The sequence below is a fragment of the Eublepharis macularius genome, chromosome 12, assembly GCF_028583425.1.
Source record: "Eublepharis macularius isolate TG4126 chromosome 12, MPM_Emac_v1.0, whole genome shotgun sequence".
NCBI classification, from domain to species: domain Eukaryota; kingdom Metazoa; phylum Chordata; class Lepidosauria; order Squamata; family Eublepharidae; genus Eublepharis; species Eublepharis macularius.
Window position 1 is genome coordinate 35581452 of NC_072801.1, and position 25663 is coordinate 35607114.

The following is a 25663-nucleotide window of genomic DNA, read 5'->3' on the forward strand; positions in this document are numbered from 1 at the left end:
TTTACCTCCAACCACCAGAGGAGGTCTGCCAGATAGGACCCTATAGCTTTACAAGTTTGCTGTGGTCAGCCAAAAAAGGCTTATTTCCACTTCCAAGTCACTTACAGAGCTTTTAGCGCAGCAACATTGATAAACCTCCCCATCCATTGTTTTCTCCATTTCTTCTCTCTGGCTCCTTTTTATAAATGTAGAAGGTAGGATCTTGTGGCCATAGTCACTGACATTTATGTACCCCATTCCAAGGAATCAGCTGTGTTAGCTAACAGCTAGTTAGATAAGCCAGTAGAGTAGCCACACTAGTTTGTTGCTACAAGAGTATTTAAGGTATCAGTCAAGGCTTTTTTTCTGGGAAAAGAGGTGGTGGGACTTAGTGGGTTGCCCTCAGAGAAAATGGTCACATGGCTGGTGGCCCCGCCCCCTGATCTCCAGACAGAGGGGAATTTAGATTGCCCTCTGCACCACGGTGCGGAGGGCAATCTAAACTCCCCTCTGTCTGGAGATCAGGGGGCGGGGCCACCAGCTATGTGACCATTTTCATGAGGTTCCAGAACGCCATTCCACTGCGTTTCAGCTGAAAAAAGCCCTGGTATCAGTTAACTCTTTTTTGGTTGGAGGGGTCTATATTGAAGAGGAGGCAGGTGGAAAGCAGGCTAAGACAACAGCTGCTCACACTGGGTAAGTTGGTGGTTGAAATGTCTTTTCATAGTCTAGCAGTATAGGTTTACATAGAATCATACTTTGGTCTATTCCATGGGGCTTACTCCCAGGAAAGTAGTCTGAGGATTGTTCTCAGATGGGTAGCTGTATTGGTCTGCATAGAACAGCAAGATTTGAGTCTAGTAGCATTGTAAAGTCCAACAAAATTTCCAGGGTATAAGCTTTCAAGAGTCAAAGCTCACTTCAGAAACTACCAATGGTATCTGAATAAGGGAGCGTTGACTTTCAAAATACTCTGAAAATCTTGTCTTTAATGTCTTACTGGACTTGAACTTGAGGATTGTACTGTTAGTCATCCAGCCACACCAGTTATTTGACCTTTTTGGCCCAGTTTCTTTTTGTGCAATGTTTGAGGAGCATGAGGACATGAGAAATATGCCCCGTGTGTGTGTGTGTGTGTGTCAGCTAAAAGAAAAACAAAAAGTCTCCAAAATTTTCAAAAATTTGAAGATTGCTCCTTGCAAGGCCCTCAGCAGTTGTGCAGGGAGATACCAATTTGCAGGATGTGTGGTGTATTGGGCTGGGTGTCGGGGTAGGTGAAAGAGACAGAGATGGAAGAAACTAACATGGTGTTTGTGATCTATTGATTTTATCAGTGAGTCTTAGTCTGGGCGGTGTGACTCCTAGAATCTGTTGTGGCTGTCTTAGAATATGTGAATTAGAATAGCATTTGTGAGCAACCGAGAGCAACGGCAGAGACCAGAGACCAGAGCTTCCCATTCTGAAGGTGGGCTCCTAGGTAGATTTAAAAAATCAAAATTAATTACTTTTTGGCAGTAAATTATATCAATTCATCAACTGAAGAAAGTGAAAGATTTCTTTCCACTCATTTATGTGATTATTTTGAAAAGCAATTTCTATTTGATAGTAATTCTGGAGGAATAGAAATCTTGGTTCATTTGCTGTGGCAAAAAATAGAAGTTCAGCAGCTACCAATATTTTATTCCAGCAAAAGCCTTTGTGGACAACTAGAGCTTACTTCATCAGATTTATGTAGTGGGTCTTCAGGAGGCAGACATATATATGAGGTTCTGCGGCAAAAAAAAATGTTAAAACAGGGTCAAATCGCCAAAAAAATGCCTATTCCTGGTTTTGCTAAACTAGTTAATGCCTGGAATGGCTAAGGAATCCCAAATCTTTGTTAACCCTTCAGCTGACAGCATCATACATCTTGATTAACGAGAACTGAATTAGAATTCAGCGAGAGATTTGACACAACTCTCCCCCACCAGAGAGCTGAACAAGAACTTGGAATTCCTCAGTCATCAAGGGTGTTGAGTAACTTCGCAAAACTAGGAAGACGCAATTATTGCTCGTCAGTGATCTCTGAGAATTTCTTGATTACTTTTAATTTTTGTGTAAGTACATCTCCCCACCACTTCCTGCATTTAAAGTCCCTTAGACCTTGCTATTTACAACTTTTTCCCTACATGGCCCCCATAGATCTCATCTGCCTAATAAGGCCCCATCACATGCATCTAACAAAGTGGGCTTTAGTCCACAAAAGCTTAAACTAGAATAAAAATGTGTCCATTTTTATAGTGCTATAACACTTCTATTTATAATTTCAACCTGCTTATTTTCCCAGCGACCTTGGAAGATAAATCCTAGTGTTCCCATTTTATGGATAGAGGCATAGAGGCTGTGATTCACAGTAACTTACTCAGGGCCACACTACCTAGTTCTCACCATTACCGATTTCCTCCTTTTAGTTTCAGCAAATTGTCTGTAAGTTCATCACCACCACATGGCCATTCCCTCCACAATCAGTTCAATGATCAATACACACCTTTTCTGAATCAGGAGCCCTCTTTTACTCCATTAGGATTCCCCATGTGAGCAAAAACACTTCTTCTGTCCTGCAAACACCTCTGTTTATATCTAATTTGGGCCTCCTTGTCTATAGATGTATAGGTGTACTCCTACCTACTGACGCTCTGACAAGGAGAAGGTTGTCCTGTCTGGCAACAGTTGCTAGGCAGCCCGTTTAGTTTTGTTCTAAAGAGCATCATTCTAAACAGCAACATCTATAGTGTCTATATCCATTGGTGCTTTCTCTTCCAGTATTTGTAACACCTGTATTTTATCTTTCTCATTGCAACGACTCCGTGTAACCCATTTCTAAAGCTATTTGCTCAAAAGGCCCCATTTAGTCACTGTCCTCTTGCCTTTTGTGGATACTTTTAAAAATTAATACAAACTGCCAGAGTTGCCAAAAAGACCCTCAGGGGTCTCTAAAGCTGTGTGTGTAAGAGAGAAAGAGACAGCACAATTCTAGTGCACAACCATGTAAATTTACACAGGAATACATGAAGCTGCCTTATAATCAGATCATGAGTGCTAATGTTCAAACAATATGTTACATGCACAACCTATTTTGAACTGTTAAGAGCTTATTGTAAGGTATGGAGTTTTTTCTCACCTAGTTTAGTTAGCCCAACAGTGCAAATGAAGCTCGATTTCTGGACAGAATTTTTGCTGAGCAGGGCTTTAAAGCAGACAATCAGTTTATGTGTAGGGTGTGTGTGTGTGTGTATGCTCAGTGAGCGAGTCTTGGTGTGAGAACAATAAATACTTCCTAGCATTTATGCAACACTCTTGAATGTTCCAAGGTGCTGAAATCGTGACAACCCGCCTGACTTATTACTGTATTTATGCAAAAGGAAGATGGCAACCCTGAATTTTATTTTTTAAAAACCCTAAAAGAATTTTACACAAAAAGCATTTTTATTACTGTAGAGAACTGTAACTTGTATGCCATTATAAAATTATCAAATGTCCCTTTTTCTTGATGGCAGTCTTCCTTTTGGGTAAATGGGGTTTCTGCTCTTAGCTTCTTAAATTTGGGGCTCTGAGCTTCTCAAAGGCCACCGTGTGGGTTAATAACAAGTAAGATTTGAGAAGGGCCATAGCCCAGCCATGCCTGATCTTGTCAAATCTCAGAAGCTAAGCAAGGCTAGTCTTTATTAGTTATTGGATGGCAGACTATCAAGGAAAACTAGGGTCTTTGTTAGTCTTTTGTGTTGAAAACCCCAGCAGGGCTTGTCATAAGGCAGATATGATGGGATGGCACTCTCCGCCACTGCTATTTTCTCATTGCTTATCACAGTTGTGAGGTTTTTTTTAGGGAGTAGTTTTACGTATTCCGTCTTGAGCTCCTCCAAGGGGAGGCTAGGATATGTGTTTGTTTATATATTTGTTTTCCTATTTTCTCCCAAAGCAGCTCTCAATATCTCCCCTCCTCTATACCAACAAGAACCCTGTGAGGTAGGTTGAGAGAGTATGACTTCGCCCAAGGTTACCCAGTGAGCTTTCATGGCAGAGTGGGGATTCAAACTTCTCTCTCTCAGATCCTGTTCTGGCACTCTAACCACTAGGATTGCTGGTCCAGGGTTAATTTCAAATGTCAGGTCATCCAGAGGCACAGCAGCTGGCTTCAGGAAAAGGGCAGATCTAAGGCCCAAGCTTCGTCTAGTGGACTACGCAGGTGTTACAATCTGTCAGAAACCGTAAACATATTCTGAAAAAATTCAAATTGGACCAAGCAGCCCCCCCCCCACCAAAATCAGCCCAATTTTTTTCCCTGCGTTTTAATTGTTTCAAGTAACAACATGAGAACAGAAGCTTTACTTTGCACTTTATTATACAAAAGGGATAAGCGGGGGAAGGGGGAATCCACAGTTTTAAGTCTGTTCAGACTCAAGGCTGAAATCTAGACAACTTGATGAAAAAGCAAAAACGTCTAAGGAATCCAAGGAATCCTTAGTTTTTCAAGTCCTCATTAGCAATAGAAACGGAATTTGACTATATTTATTTTTTTGGCATTTTAAAGTTTTTTTTAAAACCTATAAAAACACTTTAAATAGTAGGAAAAAATTATTTTTTCACAAGAATTTTTGTGTGGAGTATCACATTTTGTTAACAGTGCAAAAAAGCACTCAATTCTACCTTCTTACAGTACAAACTTTCCCCCTCTTGTAACACCTATTTTAAAAAAAGACATCAGTACTGTAAGAATTTTACTTTGAAAAGAACAAGTTTTTTTTCTTGTTTTAACTTAAAAACACATCCACTAAATACAACAGAGCTGGCAATTCAGCAAAATCAAATTGGGTGTCCCATTTTAGAGAGGTGGGGAGGGAGAGGGATTACAAATATGTATTTTAAAGTATAGGAGTACTGGAGGAGTTAATGCAAGACAGAAAGTTGGGTTAATGATATATATATTAAGCATGTACTATCAAAACTCATATATGGCATTAAGATCCAGGTTAAATGATAGGTTTTTAGCAAAACCGATCGGGAAAACTTTAAATCCAATTTGGCGATGGCTAATGTGTTCCATCAGATTTCAAGAAAAGGGTATTACTGCACAGTAGGCAGTGCATGTAGTGTCCCTATGGCCAAAAAGTGCTTTGGGTACAAATATGTGAATAGAATGATACATGAAGACATGAATAAAGAAAAAGATGCAGTGGCACCTGTATGAACAGGCAGATGAATGCTACCCCCTCTTCTATCCCCCCACTGCCCATGAGTACTAGTTTTGGCCAGCCCAAGGCTTCATGGGGCCCTAGGCAAGCTGTGACTTTGGTGCTGCAACTCAACAAACATACACACACATTTTAAAAAATCTATGGACTCATTTTGAAGACTGCACTCCTAAGCATGCATATTTGCAAGTAAATCCTATTGAAGATAGTGGGACTTACTTCTGAGCAGGGATTGTAGACATGCATAGGAGGAATGCTGGTTCACCTCCTTTTCTACCCTGCATCCTGGACCTGTGGCCTTCTAATTATTAGTGACCCCCGACTAGGTCTGTTGCCCTAGGTGATCATCTAGATGTGCTGAGCATATGGGGCAGCTCTGTTGCGAACCCTTTTCCTCATGCAGTTGTACTTTCTGGAATAGTTTTTATTCCAATAATTCAGGGATCCCCAACGTTTTGGCACATGGGGGCCGCATTAGTGTGCCCAGTGCCTAAAGAGGGCCACAGCTTAACTCAAAATGCAACAAAATTGCAGGGTGATAGCAGCAAATAAGCAGGTTGGAGGGCTGCACAGAAAGAGCTTGGGGGCCGCATGCGGCCCGCGGGCCACAGGTTGGGGACCCTAATTGATAATGCATTTCTAGAGGCATGGATAGACTTTGGGTAGGACAGGTACATGCGTCTTGACATATCCACCTGCATCATGGAGTCATCCTACTCTGTGCAAGTTTGCTACACGTTAACAAACAGCCAAGTGATGGGAAGACATTGGAAAATTATACAATGGATCCCCAAACTTACTACTCTCTCTACACACATACACACACAGAGCAGTTGAGGGCCAGATTAGACATTACACCAACCAAACAGGTGGTGCTACGAACAATGAAAAAACATTGACTTAAAGAGATCCTTGTCAATGGATCCCCCCACCCCAATAACCCCGGATTGGATAGCTTCCTTGCAAGAGATGGGCAATAGTGGTATACAATTCCACAAACTAGGGATCCACATGGCACTTCCCTTGCATGAATCTTGCTGTCAAAACCTTCTTCTGCAGCAAACCAACACAGAATGGGTACAGGGCAAGAACACAACGTACAGTTAGCTGAAAAGTTTATGCACTTCAGCACAATCACACCTTGGATTGGATGCAGTTTTTCACCCAATCTCACCAATTCTTTTCTTTACTACAGCCCCCATCTCACATAGCCTTTGTCTATGCAGGCCTCATTGTCTTCAGCCTTGCTTTTTTGGGGTGATCAAAGGGACCCCACATTCCTTTTTCATCCACCGAAAAGCTGGCTGGATCCAACTCCTTTAAAACAAAACAGGATTCTCCTCTGGGTGATGTGGGGATTTAAATAATGGCAATTTCCAGTTTGGTACCACCTAATTTAACAATCAAGTGCAAGCGCTGATTTATTTATAGTCCGTTTTTCTGGCATGCAAAGGCATGGGCTGAAATCCATGTTTTTCTAGGAGTAAGCCCCATTGAATAAAATAAGGCTTCCTTCTTGTCATCACGCAGGGCTTTGTGTGACTCAATGTTTTGTCTCATGGTGGCTTCATCTACGCACAAGTCTGTGCGGAGTTTGCATGCCTGCAAAGCTTCCCCTTGGCCACGGATCACTGGTGTGTGAACACTGCATGGCAGAGGGCCAGCAGACAAGCAAAGAGCTCTCAACAAGCTGTTGAGCCACATGAAACCCTGCACCAGGGCTTTCCATGTGTATGTTCCTCTTATATATATTGGCCTATGTCTATTAGCAGTTGTAAATAAAGTATTAAGAGAACCCAGTGTTAGGAACTTTTATCATCTAACTTCCTACAATTCTCATCTTTCCTATCAGACTTTGCAAAACTGTAAGGGGCAAACCCGCCTGCAGAAGAAGGTGGGAGAACTAGCCCACTCTAGGATATTGACAGAAAAGAGCTTTTTGAATCTATTTTGGATTACTTAGTTGCTCGCTTGTATTACTGAGGGAGCCATTCCCACAATGCAAAATGCTTCACCCTACATTAACATGGAATCTGTGCATATAACTCCAGATTGGCACTCAACAACTAGGGCCATTGCTTTCTAGCCCCTAGCTGAGAAAGTGAAGGATTTCATGCTTATGGGTAAAACACGTACACATTAGCCTACAAGTAGCCTCCAGCATTGACTGGATGTTTAACTTTGTGTAGCAATAGGGTCAGCAGCACCCCCACAGGTCTTGTCCTCCTGTGGCTTATAGCTGAGTAATCAAGCCTGTTTGGCCTCTTGCTCATGTACAAACACCGCAGCGCCCAATGACACACTGTGGACTGCTCCAACTATGACCAAGTTTATCATTTGGTAGATGGGAGATTTGACACCACCTCTTTATTGAAATGCCAACTTTACCAAATTGGTCACTGATGGTCAGAAATTTCAGAGTTAAGGAACACAAAATTCCTATTAAGGGTTTTGGAGCCTGCAGTGTCTTATCTCCGTACACTCAGATGCGCACATGTACTTTATACATAGACCCTCTGGGAGATTTTACAACATTAATTTGCAAATTAAGCAATCCCGCCCCCCTACAGTTGTAACAAAAACTAGGAAAGATCCTGAAGTTTTAAAACTAATCAATGTAAAGAAGTTTTAGGTAGGAAGGTGGTTTTTTAAATGACCTTTCGAAAGAAGACTAATTTATTTAGGCTGTGTAAAACTTTCATACACATTACTCTTGTCTAGAGATAGATTTGCAGTATCTGTGCCTTCCAAAAGGCAATCGTGGGGCTCAAAATGCTCTGATGGAGGAAAACATTTTTGTACAGAATTAAATTGCCAAAGAAAAAAGGTAGTGAAGATATGTGCCGTGCTGTGTGTATTCAGCACATGTGGAAAAACTGGATCTGGAAGATTTTGGCTTCTTTTCAGCTTATATTAAAGAAAGTTTCTATACCTTAGAGTGGGAATGAGTAATGCCAGGTGGGAATGAGTGGGAATGAGTAATGCCAGGTGAAAATATCTTTTTTAATATTTGGGGCTTCAGTGTCTGGCATCTCAGACAAAAAAAAAGATTTATGCAATATGCAGATATATTTAATTTGCATAATCGACACAGATTGCAGAATTTTATTTCTTGACATGAGAATTTGGGTTTTGTTTTTTGCTGAGTGCATACGTAGCCTCTCCTTATGTGCAATGGCTGCTTCCAAACAGAAGTTTGCCCAGACATTTCTTCCCACTCAAATGGAGCGGGTCTTTTTGAGGCTTTTGTACAACGTAACAGTGCACTCCCTTCTAGATTTTCCCTGCTATGGGCTTCTCCAAACCCACTTTGGTACTATCTTTCCTAACTATGTTTGAGAAACAGCATGGACTTCCACACACCTCTCTGCCCACATCCCGCACTGTCTGCCTCCCCATCAGCAGACTTTTTGCCAACTGTTTTTAAAAATTGGTGATAAGACATATTGCTATAGGGCCATAACACTGTAACTGATATTTCTACCAAGGAAACCTGGCAAAAGCCCACCAGAGATGGATTGCCAATGCAATTGCCTCTGCACGCAAAGCGGGAAGAACAAACTGCAGAACGACTTCAACTTTAACCGCCAAGATATCTTTCCATCTATCCTACACACAGAATCTATTTCATCCTCAACTTTCGTCTAGATCACCTAACGAGTGATCTTGCTGTGCTTTACAACATGAAAAAGGAGCAAACTTCTATTACATATTCTGAAAACTGTGTGGCTTTCAGACACACCTGCAGTTCTGAGTGCTTTGAGTCCAACCCAATGCTTGCAAGGGATGGAACCAAGATGTCGCTCACACTAAATTACTGGTCTCCCTGCAGCATTCCTGTTGGTGGAGTTGCTTATCAATACTGAAGACAAGGAAATTGACATCAAAATAGAACATGAAAAACATTTTTTACCTTGTCCCGTTATTGATAGGAAACTTTTTTTGCATAGCTAGGAAAAGCGGGATAACAAATATAAAAAGTCAAATTTGGTATTGTTAGGAGGGGAGCTTCACAGTCTTTCCACTTTTGACAGTTTTCATCAGTTCATACAGTGGCTGGCTGAACTGAGCCAGTGCAGAAGGGTCTAAGTAGAAACAAAATTCTCCTACCAGAAAAGCAGCATTCCGCCACCCTACATGAATTGATTCTGCTATCAAAAGATGAGGCGAACAGTTGCGCAAGGTTACTGAAGCCCCAGTTCCAACTACCTCCAATCCTGTTCACCTCCTTCCCCACTTTGGCAATTTCACTTTCAAGCCTTCTTCTGGACTTTGATCCCCTTCCTCTTTCCTACCGGGCTTACACAGAGCAAAGAGTTTCCAAGGCCCTTGAAACCCTGCAGGATTCTCACGTCAGCCGCTCACACACCACAACCAGACCTATCAGATTATCATAGTGGTAGGGCTACAAGAGGGCAAGGCAACCAGATTGGCCCCACTTTTTAGAGATGTGTTCCCAGTGCCTGTATCAGCATCCAGGGGCAGGAGCAGAAAAAACATCATGGACAGTTGCTTAGAAACCACACGACACTTCAGGTTTCCCGATTACATAAAACCAGCTAGCAAAATGTAATGTGTGTTTAATTTCCACCTTTCTCTCCTCTAAAAGAGGGATCAAAAGGTAATAGAGGCTGGAATCAAAATGGTGGGGGGAAATGGGCGAGATGCGCCAGCGTTTGGTCCTCTGCAGGTTACGTTTGGGCTACATCAACCCTTTAAGACTACGTTCTTGTATTATGAGTTCACATAACAATATTCTATGGAATGCCAAACTAATGGCTACACAAAGCTATACTCTCTCTCCAAAACATATGCTATTAACTGATGATCTGTACATGTAAAATGTTGAAAGAAAATGAAAAAAAGAGGGAGAAACTGAAAAGAAATCATTAGCAGCAAAAGAGAAAGCTCTAAAATTAATTTATCTGGTCCAGTTAGCAACATACTGGTCTGTATTCCATTTGCAATCACTTGGGTTCCAGTTTTCATACCAGAAATAGGCACGAGAGACATAGCTGCTGTCGAAAACAGCAGCCCAGTGTCCCTGACACACCATTCCCCGTAATACAAAAGCATGACAGGATACCAGTGCATTGCAAATTTCCTGCCTCCTCCACTTCGTTTGCCAGGCTGGAGGGGTGGGGAGCTGGAGCACAATGACATTTTGCATGAACAAGCCAACATTACTGAAAGGGATGGGAAGTGGTAGATGCTGTTTTCAGCAATTGCCCACCTGACACCTGACTTCCACAACTTCTAGTTCCAGCCAGCACAGAAGACACGAACTGAGCTTGCTTTTCTGCAGAGGGTCAAAGAGGTATACCACATGCTTTCTGGGAATCCATTTCTCCTTGTCATAGTCCTTTTGTCCACAGTTCAATTAATATAAACAGTCTCAACGGAAGCAAGGCATGCTGAGAAAAATAAATCTGTGTCTCTTACACACACATTCTACCCCCGTCCCCCACTCTGCAGTCCTTAGGACACTGGCCTTTACATGGAGAGATATTCAGAGTACTTTACCTATATCAGGGATGGGATAATTTGGTTATTAAAAAAAGATGACCATCTTACTTAGTTTATAAAATTGTTTTTTTAAAAAAAAATACTAATGACACAGATGATTCCCCCCCTCCTCCCACATTCCCACCCACAACCAACCTCCCCTTCCAAAGACAGTCAACAAAATGCCCCATTTTGGTACAATTATTGGTCACTTCATTGTAAAAAAAAATATATATATTAACAACAACAACAACCCAAAGGGGTCTGGCCACTACTGTCTTTTGCTCGAATGCTGGTCAGAAAAATGACAGAAAAACTCCACCTTCTACAAAAGAAAGTCATGTCACCTTGGAGCTCTTGAAATTCTTTCCCCCCTCAACAGCATGCCAGACACTCCCCCTCTGCAAAAAAAATCCTGTTCTTCCATTTCTTTACTAGCCCCTGATCCTTGCCACGCACTCACACAAAACATACCCACCCACCCCCATTTCCCTCAGCAGGAAACGCTGGATATCCAGTTCGTCACAGGAAATAGCTAAGTGCAGCTGCGGCCATTTTGCGCTCTCTCTCTCTCTCGTCAAGGTGTGAAATTTCAAGACTGTACAAGATTGTCCACTTTGAGGACAGGCGGGTCGTTGTAGCAAAGTCCAGAACCTTCCACGGCTCACGCTTTCTGGAACCCGTCTCTCCTGACTGTTTGCCAGGAAAAAAAAAGTCTCTCACTGCCATGTTTGTTTGCTTTTTTAAAAAAAGAATTTGTACAAAGTTCTGAGCTGGTGGCTAGAATTTTGGGGGTGGGGAGGTCAATACGTGAGGAGGAAATTTAAGGGGTCTGTTGTTGCAAGGACCCCTCCCTCTTCTCACAAGGGGGAAAGGAATTCCCCCGCACAAGTAAGAAAAAAAAACCTCGCTCCCCACACCACCACCACAAAAACAAACACCCCCCCCAAAGAACAAAAAAAAACCCTTCGCTGGTTGTCAGCTGTTTTCTACCACCCTGCTCCTCTCACACACAAACATACAACCATCTTATGTGATGTGTGTGAGGAGAGGAAGATAATTAAAACCACAGTGATTTTCCCCCCCTCTCCTTTCCTCCCAATCCTAGCTCTCTAGCCGTGGATGTTGCTGTTATCCAGAGAAACAAAGCCGAATAACAGCACAGCGAGAGAAGTGGCCAGAGGCAGGAGATGGCTTAGTTGGAGTCCGAATCAGAAGAGTCTCCTGAAGATGATGAAGAACTGCTGCTGCCCTCTGATTCGTTGTCATCATCATCTTCATCATCATCATCATCCTCTTCGTCGTCATCTTCTTCATTCTTGTGGATGGGAGAGAGGAAGAGAGAAAGAGTAATAAAAATAAGCCTAGTATGAGTGTGGACAATAGTAAGGGGACACAATTCCCTCAAGATGCAAAGAAATCTGAGAGATCCAGGAGTTAGCCATGTTAGTCTGTAGTAGCAAAATAGAAAAGAGTCCAGTAGCACCTTTCAAGACTAACCAACTTTACTGTAGCATAGGCTTTCGAGAATCACAGTTCTCTTCGTCATGCATCTGACGAAGAGAACTGTGAATCTCTGGATTAAAAATTTAAACATAGTTTTAGCCTTTATGGCTTCAAAAACACACTTAGAAGAGGCGTGTAGTGGTAAGAATGTCGGATTAGGATCTGGGGGAGACAGGTTCAAATCTCCATTTTGCCATGGACGCGTATTAGGTGACCTTACGCCAGTCATTCTCTCGCAATCTAACCTAATTTACTTCAAACGGTTGTTGTAAGGATAAGATGGTGGAAGGAGAAATAATGGTGTAAACCACTTTGGGTCCCACTGGGGAGAAATACAAGCCCTCCCTAGTAAGATTTGTTATGGATGTGGCTTTGAACTATTAACACAAAATAATAAAAACTGCTCAACAACACTATACAAATTAAGATTTTTCTCTCTCTCTAAGTCACAAAATCCACCTTTCTGTGGTGTAGAGTCCTGTGCTTTGGCATAGAATTTTATTTTTTAGAATTAAATGCTGGGGAAGGGGGCCCATATCTGCCTACCTTCTGTCCTGAAAGCTTGCATATCCTCTAACAATGCAATCCTATCCAAATCTAAGACCATCAATGGGTTTAGACTGGAGTAACTCTGCATAAGACTGCACTCCGAAGGGGTGAGCAAGGGCTGTTAAATAGCGCTGATAGGCATTCTGTCCATGCTCAGACACACTGTCCTTTACTACCTCTTCGCAAGTTACACAATGCAGCTCTGACATGGAAAACAGATTGTGAAAATGAAGCCTGGCTCAAATTAAGTCCTGAGTCTGACACCATTCCAAATCCCTGCAACCATCTGGGCTATCCCAATGACCAATGAGGACAGTTGAATGGTCAAGCACATGGTCAAGCACTGTCCTAAAGCACAGATTTCTAACAATTTTTGGTTTAAAGACAAATGCAACTTGTAATAAATTCAATATCGCAACTTAAGGCAAGGGAGACAGAACATGTTCTTCTATATTTTTTAAATTAGTTTAGGCCATGTTGAAGACACCTATTCAGCACTGTAGAACACTTCATTGGATAACAGTAACAGTCATGAAATGAAAGCAAATCCTAACGTTGACATTTTTTTGTTCAAAAACGGCTATTTGACAGTGGTGTCTGCACACATTCACACAAACAATCACTAGGAAGTAGTATAATGCGTTGATGTTGAGGAGCTCACGAGCACCATTGTGCTCACTACTGTGTTTCCTGGCACACACTTCCTTCTTCCCCAAAGCACAGAGCCAATCCTGACTTTCCTCCACCTCACTGGAACAGGAAGTGCTTAGAACATCTCCTTTGTGTCTACAGGGAGCACAAATTCAGGAAATAGTTGCCTATATTAAAAGGAAGGCCCTTGGCTTCAAACTTTCCAGCTTTTTGGACTGGCCCCAGGCCCCATGGCAAGCATTTTGTGGTCTGCACCATGCAAGGCAGGCATTTTGTGACACTGGCCCTTTTCACACGTGTCTCTGGAACATCGCGAAATGTAGCGCAAGAGACGCGGAAGATCGCGTCTTCTCATGAGAGTTTTGCATGATGTCATGCAAAACTCGCGTGACATCACACAAAACTCACGCGAGAAGACGCGATCTTCTGCATCTCTTGTGCTACATTTCGCGATGTTCCGGAGGCATGTAAGTAGTGTGAAAAGGGCCACTGTCCACAACCTGTTCTCCTAATTCCAAAAGGGCTCTCTCGCAGGCTCAAAACGTTTGGGAACTCCTAACGACTTTGGAGGCCCTGTCTTGTAATGAATAGCAGTACTGAACATAGGGGTGTGTACACCCACACTCCACAGCCTCACCTCATCCCCATCTTCACTCTCCTCCTCGCTGCTTGAATCAGAGGAATCCCCTCCCTCCTCAGAGGAGTCCCCATTGTCATCGTCATCATCTTCCTCTTCTTCTTCATCATCGTCATCTTCGTCCTCATCCTCTGATTCCTGTGGACAGCACAGAGGATGTAACTGAGACTTGTGTGGAGGCAAGTGGAAATACCACCAACATGGCCCCACGCTCAACAGCTGGAATTTGCTGGCTTTCAGTCTTTGTACATCCAAGACCCATGTTAGGATGACCCAAGCGAGCAAGAAATGTCCCTAACTGCAAACATCCCTCTGCTACACCTGGATATAAGAAGATGCTCACCAAATGGCATAAGCCTGGATCAGGAACTGGGTGCAACGTGGATGAGCAGAAGACTAAAAACAGGCAAAACATCCTCCCTTGTCATAAAACTCCCAAAGATCTCAAAAGTGGCAGACCTCCTGAAACTCAAGTTTCACTTTATTGCAATGAACTCGTAAGATGTCCAGAATTTTTTATTCTTCTAAAGAATACAAAAGCATTCTCGTTTAAAGAACACTGGAAAGCTCCAAAATAAAAAAGCATCGAGCCTAAAGAGAAAGGGGCTGTCTGGGTATATTTTAAATAGGCAGGGCCAGATGTTTAAGCAAGATCCGTAAGTTCTTCAAGACTCCTTACAGAGCTTTGGCTGTTTGTTAACACCATTTATTAGCAATACTTATAGATAATATTAATTAGAGTAATACTATTATAGATAATAGTAATTAAACCAACATAAATAAAACAATTCACAATGAAGGAAAAACTAGTAAGAACAGTAACAGTCAGATCTAGAGCGTTTTAAATGTTCCACTGACCAGCCACATTTTCTATGCAATTACATAAATGCCCACTCTCTGAGCTTTATCTGTTTTGCTAGGTAGACTTGATGGCAGCTCCTGCCCAATTGACCCCATGTGAGAAGATCTTACATTACACCAAAACCAAAATTTAAACCTAATTTTTTCCAGTTTTTTCCACACTAATTTGTGACCTCACCACATGCACACACTCACACAAAATCACTTGACTATTTGAAAAGTCCACTTTGCAAACCAGACAAGATGATGGAAGCCCTGTTTTCAAAGATCCTAAAATGCCTATTTTTACAAATAGTAATTGCATTGGAGGGAAGGCTGTTGTGTAGGAGAGACTAAATTTGTTCCTTCCCCACCAATGCTGCTTCCTTTCTGACTAGAAATGGCCTGGTAGAGCTACCATTTTGTTCTGCAAAGCAGGCAGAACCAGCCATTGGGTAGGGCTTAGTCCCACAGCATGGGATACTGAGCAGCTTCATTTTACTATCAAGCAGCAAACATAAGGAATAACTTAGGTATGTGGCACTCTCCTCCATCAATGGAGAAAGGTTGCCTCAGTTGGTCCTCGACAGATCTATGAACAAAAGGGGCCTTTTCTGAAATAGTCCTTTGGGCTGCAGGAGGAAGACAAAAGTCACATCAGGGCACTTACCGACTTAGACTGTATTGAGGGCTTCATCTTGGGATTTGGGCCTCGCATTTTCCCCATGTTCTTCCGTTTCTGTTGAGATGTGGAGAGGGGTAAAAGGAGAAATTTAACACAGGAAATTTGTAAATGTCCCCCTTCCTGGTGCCTTCATTCTTAAGAGAACACAGCAGGAAGACACTAAAGTAATTTTACACAGGAACAATCTAGTCTCTGGAGAGTGTCTGAAAATTTGAGGGCAAAAATGTTTGAACAAAAAAAGAAGACAGTTCAACTTTCCTACACAAGAGACACTCTTACAGCCAGGAAAATCCCGAGGACTGACCAAAACATTTCTTTCCAGTAATCTAACACTGCCCCCATCTTCTTTTTAAATATCTTTTAAAACATTCGCAGATGGTGTTAAGCCAACACATTTCCTTTCACCAAGTTTGTAATTTCTAAAATGCGTTACTTCTAGTTTATTTTTATCAGAGATGCTCCCCTTCAAACTGTTTCTGTATTCTGATGTAGCTGCATATTACCCATGAGGTGAAGGGGAAGACAGGGTTGCACTTGCCTGTAACTGTTGTTCATTGAGGTCTTCTGTGCAGGCACACATGGGCCTGCCAATTGGAAGGTTCTACAACTAAAACTCCTCTAGGAATAGTCTGTCCCCTCCCAGAGCATCTGCGCAGCTTGTTTCCCACTGAAACAGCCTGCTCTCTGGGAGGAGCGATGCCCCCAATCCTCAGTTTCTCCTTAGCTGCCGGACTCCAGGTAAGTTGTGAAGAGTGCACAGCAGGGAAGGAGGAGGAATATGTGTGCCTGCACAGGTGACCTCAATGAACAACAGTTACAGGTAAGTGCAAGCTCAACCCGTTTTTCATTTTGGTCTTCTGTGCAGTTCCACATGGGAGATTAACAAACCACTTACTCATGGAGGAGGGGTGTGCTCTTCATGAGAACAGTGTTTGCAGGACCGCTTGACCCACAGCTCCTTCCCTCCTGTTATGCACATCAAGGGCATAATGCCTGATGATGGTTATCAGCTGAAGTCCATGTCGCACCTCTACAGATGTCCTGAAGAGGGACACCCTTGAGCAGGGCTGCTGAAGACGCCTGTGACCTGGTGGAATGGGTGTGGACTGCCAATGGACCAGGTAAGTCAGTTTGCTCAGAACACATCCTAATAGCCTAAACTACCCATCTGGCAATGGTTTGAGAAGTGGCCTTTTTACCCTTATTTTGGCCTGTCTGACAAACAAAAAGTTGAACATGGAATCTATATGATACTGTAGGGTTTAAGTAAAAGAGTATAGCCCTCTTCATGTCCAGAGTATGAAGTGTTCTCTCTGCTTCGGACGTCGGAGAAGGGAAAAATACAGGAAGTATTAACTCCTATGAGTTGTGACATTTGGAAACTACCTTTGGCAAGAATTCCAAGCTAGGTCTTAATACCTCTTTTTCTGCATGGATCTTGAGGAAAGGGGAATCTATGTGTAGAGTCGCTAATTCACTTACTCTTCTTGGTAGAGGTGATGGCTACCAGGAATACGACTTTAATTGGAAGGAATTTTAAGGGACAGGTGGTATGAGGCTCAAATCGCTAGTATCCATTGCAATGACCACCGAGGTACTATTCGAGCTGTTGGAGGAAACATGTTCTGGAGACCTTTCAGAAATAATTTAGACGTATAATGTGAAAAAAACCGTGGGTTTTGTCTACTGGGGAGTGAAATGCTGAAATTGCAGCCAGCTATATCTTGATGGAGGATGCAGAGAGTCCGGCATGTTTAAGACTCAAAAGATATTCCAGAACAGAGGCTAACAGGCACGTATATGGATCAAGGTCTCTTATGCCATTTATGGGCATAAGATCTCTTAGTACGAGGCTTTCTAGCATTCAATATAACTTCTGATACCTCCTGGGGGAGATCCCCTACTGTAGAATCAACCATCCTATTAATCTGAGTCTGGGTATTTCGTCGTATCTCACCCATCGGTATATTAGGAGGTCTGTTACTAATGGTAAGTACTAAAAGTTGCCCTTGGCCCATAGAAGCAATCTGTGAAACCAAACTTGACGTGGCCAGAATGGTGTTATTACTATACAGTCTGTCTTTGCCATCTGAATTTTGCTGATGGTGCAAGCTATGAAGGATATGGGTGGGAAGGCATGAAACAGGTATCCTGACCAAGTTAGTTGGTGTCTCCCAGGGACCCCAAGTTCATTCCCCCTCTAAAACAGAACAATGGAGCCTTTCTGTTCTCCCCTGTTGCAAACAGGTCTATATCAGGTCTATATTTCCCACTGATGGAAAACGGGCTGAATGTGACTCCTTTTGTGACTACTTGTCAGTGGAGAAACAGCTTGCTCAGCCTGTCTGCAATAAGATCTTGTTTGTCCGAGGGACATGGACGGCTGGGAGGAAGACAGTGTGTCTCACAGCCCAACCCCAGATTGACACGGATTTCAGACAAAGGGTCCTGGAAGCTGTCTCTCCCTGCTTGTTTAAACAGCACATAGTGGTACAATTGTCTGAAAGTATTTGCAAGTGTTTGCTTTGTATGACATCTGTGAAGGAGGTAACAGTGTAATAGACTTCCCTTATTTCTAGTACATTGATACGTAAATTTTTCTCACCCTTCAACCAAGTACCGTGGGTTGAGACGGTCACAGTGTACCCCCCCAACCCTCCACTGAGGCATCTGTGGTAACTGTGGCTTTAATCTTCGGAGAGCCAAACTGAACCCCTTTAAATGGATGAGGATCTAGTAACCACCAGTGCTCTGGGAATGGAATACTTTCTATTCTGAGAGTAAATGGAAGGGTTGTGAGCAGATAGAAACCAGAGTTTTCAGCCCCTCATATGCAGCCTCGCTAGCAGAATCATTGCTGTAGTCACAGCCATCAGTCCAAGGAGTGTTTTAATTTTTAGGGCTGATTGGAATCTAGTTTGTTATGGATTTGACTAAGGTCTTCAGTTTTTGCACTCTCTCCAACAGCAGAAAGGCCCGAATGGTAGCACCTAGTATTGATATATGGCCTCCTCAAGTGGAAATCTTAAAAATTTCCTGTAGAAAGTACGGATAGAAATATGAAAACAACTATCTTTAAGGTCCAAGACTGCAAACCAAGCATCATGGGTTTGCAACTACAACACCATATTGAGTGTTACCATCCTAAATTTATGTATTCTGACTGACTTGTTCAAGTCCCTCAGGTCTAATATGGATTGAAACCTTCGTATCCTTCTTTCGAACTAAAAGAACCTGGAGTAAAAACCCCGTTCTAGGTTCTCTAGCAGCGTCGACAATTCTTTTGCTAGCCTAGGTAGCATATCTCAAGTAGGTTTACGAGGAAGACTCAGACATGGGGAACTGTTAAACTCAATTTTATAACCACTCTTGATAACTTCTAACACTCCAACATCTGTGGTGATGGAAGCCCAGGCTGCATAAAAGTGGGTTAGTCTATCACTGAAAACAACAGGTTTTTCCTGCACTAGTCAGAAATGCTCCTGGCTTAGGCTTGAATCTTTGCTCCCTATTAATGAGATACCTTGTCTTGATTTGTACATCAAATCCAGAAACCCCTCAATCATTGGGGATGTGATAAAGGCTGGGTTCCCAGAATAAAGATGTTGCAGTATGTTGTCCTTGGGTCTTGGCTTGGAAGAAGCCTATCTATGTCTAGAGATTTAGCCATTCAGAGCATTTGCTTGGTGTAGAGCCGCAAGTCATCCATGGGAGGAACAGGTTCCCTATCTCTCACAGTCTCATCTGGTGAGGGTTCTGATGGTAAACTTGGACTCTGCTCTCTTAAGTCTGGCTCTGGATCTGAATTAGGCAGATGAAATGCCATGGACGACTTCAGGAAGGAATACCACTGATGGTGCACTCTAGGTTGTGCAAGACTGATGTGAATCCTACTGATTCTGTTCTGTAGGACCCACCCCACTTGATGCCTGAAGGCGCTCTCTGATACCATGCTGGGCATTTGTGCACATAGCAGCTTTGGTGTGAGATTTGTTCACATTTGCTGAGGGCCATGTAAGAGCGTTCTTGGAGCAATTCCCTCTCCTCTTCTGAGGAGTAAGTTGAGCAGGAGCCTGCCTGAGGAGGTGTGTGGGGCCTCCACTACCTCCAGATCCCTGGTCTCCAGGTCTATGATCTGCATTATGTCCGAACTCCTGTTTAGAGTGTTTTGATTTAGATTTAGTATTCCTTCTTGGTGGCTTCAGAGATTCTGGAGTTGGCCCTTCAGTTGTCTTAGACCTATGCCCTATGGGGCTCGGAGCCGAGAGCGGGTCCGTAAAGGCGAGCATTATGGATGGGGTTTGTACCATCTAATCCAAAATCTCTCTAAATTCAGGACGCTATTGGATCTGAGAAGCTGTTGAGGCCAATGGGCTTCGAATGTTTGAGGCTCAGTGGCGTTATCAGATCCATGATATTGCTGGATCCAAAGGACTTTGGATACCTGAAGCCAATAGGTGGATCTGAGATGGAGTCGAGTCCAAAGAGCTTGCTGCACTCAAGGTTGAGAGATGCTTCCATATCTGAGATGGTGCAGTTGGATCTGAGGGGTTTCAAGCCTCCAAGGGGGGGACAGCTAGTGTTAGATCTTGTTGCTTGGTGGAATTTGACTTAGCTGATGTATTAGATGGGCTAGTCACAGCTGACAATGCCCATTCTGACAAAGTGGCCTTGAGCCTGGTAGCTCTTTCTGATCAGGCCTTAAGGATGAAGCTCTGGCATTGTTTGCACAAGCTAACATTATGGCCATCTTCAAAACAGATGAGGCAAAGAGTGTGCCCATCAGTCTTAGTCATTTTCATATAGCACTCAGTGCATTTTTGAACAAAGTTTTTCAGCCATCTTGTCCCCCCCCCCACCAGTCTAGGTGAAAAACAAAGTCAACAGAAGATCATCTAAGCAGACCCATTCCAACCGGTGGCAAAAGATGAACTGTGGTTTGGGGGTGTTGCCCCTCCCAGAGAGCAGACTGTTTCGGCGAGAAACAAGCCAGCATGTGCTCTGGGAGGGGACAGACGTCCCCGGAGGAATTTTAGCTGTAGAACCTACCGATCCGACAGGCATGCACAGTCTTATGTGGGACTGCACAGAAGACTGAAAATGAAGGAGGTGTTGATAAGCAGTGGCATGCACTCCTTTGGCTTAAGAGCACGCATTCTATGCTGACAAATATTTCAAAGACACGAAGCATGAAAAACCAAACAAAGCTACCTGAAATTTCTGCCCAACTCTCCCCAGGGCTATTACACCTTACACATTTAGTGCTGATATATCACTGGGTGTCATGTTTTCCTACATTTGTTGCTGTTTGCTCTGGCCAATCTACCTCAGGGTCACCTGGGACCTTGTAAAGGTACACGGTTGAATACAGTTTAAGCAAATATATGCAACCTTCCTTTCAAAAAGTCACCTTTCAGATCTTTTACACTGTTCTTCCACTCCAGGACAATCAATTATCCCAGCATCTTGAAGACCGTGGCTGCTTCCACAAAGGGGTGAGAAAAGGCATCCCCTCCCTCCCCAATGCAAAAGCAGCAGCAAGCAGGGCCAGCAGCCACACATCCCATCCCTGCTCTGGTTGCCACTGTCACCACCCTGTTACCTCCATGCAGAAAGCAACAATTGTGCTGGCCTCCCACAGCCTGACCACCTTACCCCCCACCCCCGCTTTCCTTCTTCCCAGCTGAGCCATGGTTAAAGCAACTCAACTGGTTACACACAAGAGGGAGGGAGGAATGCACTACCATGTTGAAGGCAAAATTTAGCTCTGCCCCTTCCCCCTCAAAATTAGCTCCAGTGAGAATCCACGAATTGCCCTGGCTGCAGCCACTCCGCAGTCCTCCCGAGTCATCTCAAAGGAGATTTTACTTTGATCTGATTTACAGAAGGGAGACATGGAAGCCCCACAAGCTGTGCTCAGTATTAGCATGATTTCACGTGGAAGTGCCCCTGGGCCAATTACTATGCCGGTCCAATTAGGGTTGTTCTGACTATGCAAGAGTAGCAACTTGAGTGAAGGACAGAGTAAAAACGAAGAGCCCTAGAGTAATTGTTCAAGGGTTCCACAACATTTTTAGCATACTTATCACTCCCAGATGCTTACAAGAACCAAGAATCATTCTAAATCAGAAGTTCCCAATGTTGAGAAAGTGGACACTTGTGTGATATTTTGAGATAGTGTGCCCTTCCATAAAATGGCTGCCATGGGAGGTGAGGCCAACCAAAATGTATGTTGGGGAAAGATGTCAGCTCTTTGCTTTCCATTTCCAAAGACAGGAAGGGAATTGCTACCTGCACAAGTTTCAAGGGAAAGGCTTCCAAACCCAGACACATAAAAAGTCTGTGGACAAGCCAAAGGCACATGGCTGTGCTTATGTGTGTACCTATCTCAGTGCTTTGCTATTAAGTCACCTGGTAGGGAGTCCCCTAGTTTTTTTCTCCTCTGTTCCATTCAAGATCTTTTCAACTTCATCTCCAAGACTCTGAAAGCAAGTAGGTGCCATTTTGGATATCCTTCTGGTCTCCGTTTCAGAACTGCCATTTCTGACTGAACACCTCTCTCTAAGCCACACTAACCTAAGAGCCTGGATGATACATGACACTTCAAGGGTGTACAAATAAAGTCTTCCTCTCCACAGAGCTACGGCTCCTTCTCAAGAAACAGCCTCGCTGTTTTAAGTAAATCAATACTCCCCACCTCATCTTTGAAGTGTGTACTCACATTGGAGGTATGCTCTTTGTATACAGCTCTCTCTTGTGGCGACAAACTCTGTAGAAGAGACAGGAGATGGGGAGAAAAACACAAGATTTAAAAATGCATCAAGGGAAGAGGAAAAAGGGGGAAGTTTTTAATCCAGATCCTTCACCCAGATGATATGATGATTCCTATCAACACTTGAATCTGGACTTCTTTTGCAAAACATTTTCTGACATTCAGTGATTCTTGCCTTCTATTAATCCCATTTTACAGACCAGAAACTGTGGTTTGAGAACAGTGCAAAACCAGGCACAGAAGCTGTGAGGGAAGTAGAAATTTGGCTTGGGTAAAGGGGGAGAGTGACCCAATGCCCAACAAAACCTAAGGAAAAAGAGGGAGCTTTGCAAGATGGATAATGCTGGACAGTTGAGAAAACAGGGTACAGAAGCTTTCAAAAATTTTAAAAATTCATACAAGGGTATACAGCTATTTACTGCTGACAGGCAAAAGCACGAGTTCAGGCTGGAGTTCTCCAGGAACAGCCCCTGCCTTCCTTCCCCCACCAAATGCCTCACCTTTAGCCATATATCCAGATGCACTTTGTACTGTTTCTGTTGCTCTTCAGCCAACTTCTTGTATTGCTCCTTCTGGCTCTGAGAGATGCGCTGCCAGCGGCTCCCAATCTCCACCATCCGCTCCTTCAGAGGAAGGTGGTTGAGTTCACCATTTGAGAGCAGCTCCTGAGAGAACTTCTGATACCCGTTCCTGGCGAGGACATATGAGAGAGGGTTTGAGTGCATTTGGGATGAGAACACCGACAGAAAGATGGCAGAGCCTACTTAATGCACAGGAGCCCAAGATGCTTCTCTACAGATCCCAGACAAGCAAATTCAACTCCTCTTTTATTTATTTGGAGCATTTTTCACTCATCTTCTTCTGAAACTGGATTCAAGCTGGGTTACAATAACAAAAAAAAATTACAATTTAACAAATCCATTAAAATTGAGGCTGGCCTCTACTTTCTTTCATTTTGGTGCTAGACAGAAAGGATAGTTTCAGGTGGGTAGCCATGTTGGTCTGCGGTAGAAGAGCAAGATTTGGGTTCAGTAGACCTTAAAGACCAACTAAATTTCCAGGGTGTGAGCTTTTGAGACTTAGAGTGCCCTTCGTCAGACAAAAAGGAATCTTTTTATTCAGGCTTTTAATTAGGGGTTTTGTTTTACCAGCTTTTTAAATGGTCTGCTTTGGTTTTACGACAGTTTTCCTGTTATGTCCAACTGCATTTTTTATTGTTTTGATTGTAAGCCACCTCTACCAGGACTCTGAAGAGGCAGGAAAGAAATATCCAAAATAAATAAAAACTAACAAACATAAGTAATTAAAAATTAAGAGACGGTTTCAGAAGCTCAACTGAATAATCCTGCCTTGTGGAAACTGAACAGTATGCTGAGGAGAAAATACAGATGGTGTCTTCTGTGATATCTAGGGACTGTTTAAATAAGGTATTTCTGGACTCTCTTTGCTGTGGTTATCCAACATTCTGTAACATTTCAGTAGGATCCAGTAGACAGAAGGTAGGATTAGGCTATTTAGATGAAGAAGTGGGACTGTGGAGATATGATGTCTTTCAACAGCTGGCTCCCTTGGGTAATGCATAGGAGGTTTACAACGATGTCCCCCCACCCCTGAAAATGGCCCTCCAGTATAGGAATCCTGCAGAGAGGACTGCTAAGTGTGCAAAGCACACAGAAGATCGATGTATTGTCGAAGGCTTTCACGGCCGGAAAACGATGGTTGTTGTGGGTTTTCCGGGCTGTATTGCCGTGGTCTTGGCATTGTAGTTCCTGACGTTTCACCAGCAGCTGTGGCTGGCATCTTCAGAGGTGTAGCACCAAGAGACAGAGATCTCTCAGTGTCACAGTGTGGAAAAGATGTAGGTCATTTGTATCTACTCAGGAGGGGTGGGGTTGAGCTGAGTCATTCTGTAAGAGTTTCCCAGGGTGTGGAATGCTAATGGCGGGAGGCTTCACTGTATCCTGAGGAGGTTCTTTTGCATATGGATTGGTACTTGATGTGCTAATCTTCTCTGCAGGGCTATTGTCGGGGATAGAATGTTTTGTTAGCCTGGTGTTTTTCAGAACTGGAAACCATGCTCTGTTCATTCTTAAGGTTTCTTCTTTCCTGTTGAAGTTTTGCTTATGCTTGTGAATTTCAATGGCTTCCCTGTGCAGTCTGACAAAGTAGTTGGAAGTGTTGTCCAGTATTTTGGTGTCCTGGAATAAGATACTGTGCCCTGTTTTGAGTTAGGCTATGTTCAGCCACTGCTGATTTTTCAGGTTGTCCAAGTCTGCAGTGTCTTTCATGTTCTTTTATTCTTGTCTGGATGCTACGCTTCGTGGTCCCGATGTAAACTTGTCCACAGCTGCAGGGTATACGGTATACTCCTGCAGAGGTGAGGGGGTCTCTACTGTCTTTTGCTGATCGTAGCATCTGTTGTATTTTTCGGGTGGGTCTGAATACTGCTTGGAGGTTATGCTTTTTCATAAGCTTTCCCATCTGATCAGTAATTCCTTTGATATATGGCAAAAACACTTTTCCTGTAGGAGACTGTTTTTCCTTGGTTGTTTGATTCATCCTGGGTTTGATTGCTCTTCGGATTTCATTTCTGGAGTAGCCATTTGCCTGAAGTGCGTGGTTTACATGGTTAATTTCCTCATTGAGAAAGTGTGGCTCACATATCCGTCTTGCACGATCCACTAATGTTTTCATTATGCCTCTTTTCTGTCGGGGGTGGTGATTGGAGTTTTTGTGTAAGTACCGATCAGTGTGAGTTGGTTTCCTGTAGACCTTGTGACCTAACTAAAAGTTTGCTTTGCGGATGACCAAGGTATCCAGGAATGGGAGTTTTCCCTCGATTTCTTTCTCCATTGTGAATTGTATGTTTAGGTGGAGGTTGTTTAGATGATTCAAAAACCCCATCAATTCTTCCTCCCCATGGCTCCAAATGATAAATGTATCATCCACAAACCGGAACCATACACTAGGTTTGTGGGGTGCTGATTCTAGAGCTGTTTTTTCAAAAAGTTCCATGTAGAAGTTTGCTATAACTGGGCTGAGTGGGCTCCCCATTAAGAATGAACAGAGCATGGTTTCCAGTTCTGAAAAACACCAGGCTAACAAAACATTCTATCCTCGACAATAGCCCTGCAGAGATTAGCACATCAAGTACCAATCCATATGCAAAAGAACCTCCTCAGGATACAGTGAAGCCTCCCACCATTAGCATTCCACACCCTGGGAAACTCTTACAGAATGACTCAGCTCAACCCCACCCCTCCTGAGTAGATACAAATGACCTACATCTTTTCCACACTGTGACACTG

The 25663-nt window shown here is 43.2% G+C and overlaps 1 protein-coding gene across 6 annotated transcripts in view; it reads right to left on the bottom strand.

Moving 5' to 3' along the window:
- Positions 1-4341: 4341 nt before the first annotated feature.
- The window catches only part of UBTF (upstream binding transcription factor), a 60222-nt gene continuing 38900 nt past the window's right edge, over positions 4342-25663 (bottom strand). For all 6 annotated transcript variants that reach the window (XM_054992213.1, XM_054992208.1, XM_054992214.1 and 3 more), the window contains 5 exons: positions 22856-23045; positions 22305-22352; positions 15569-15637; positions 14059-14196; positions 4342-12033 (listed from right to left, as the gene is read on the bottom strand). In XM_054992213.1, the coding sequence (XP_054848188.1) occupies positions 11911-12033; positions 14059-14196; positions 15569-15637; positions 22305-22352; positions 22856-23045 (568 nt within the window). In that variant the 3' untranslated portion in view covers positions 4342-11910. The remainder of the gene's footprint in view (positions 12034-14058; positions 14197-15568; positions 15638-22304; positions 22353-22855; positions 23046-25663) is intronic.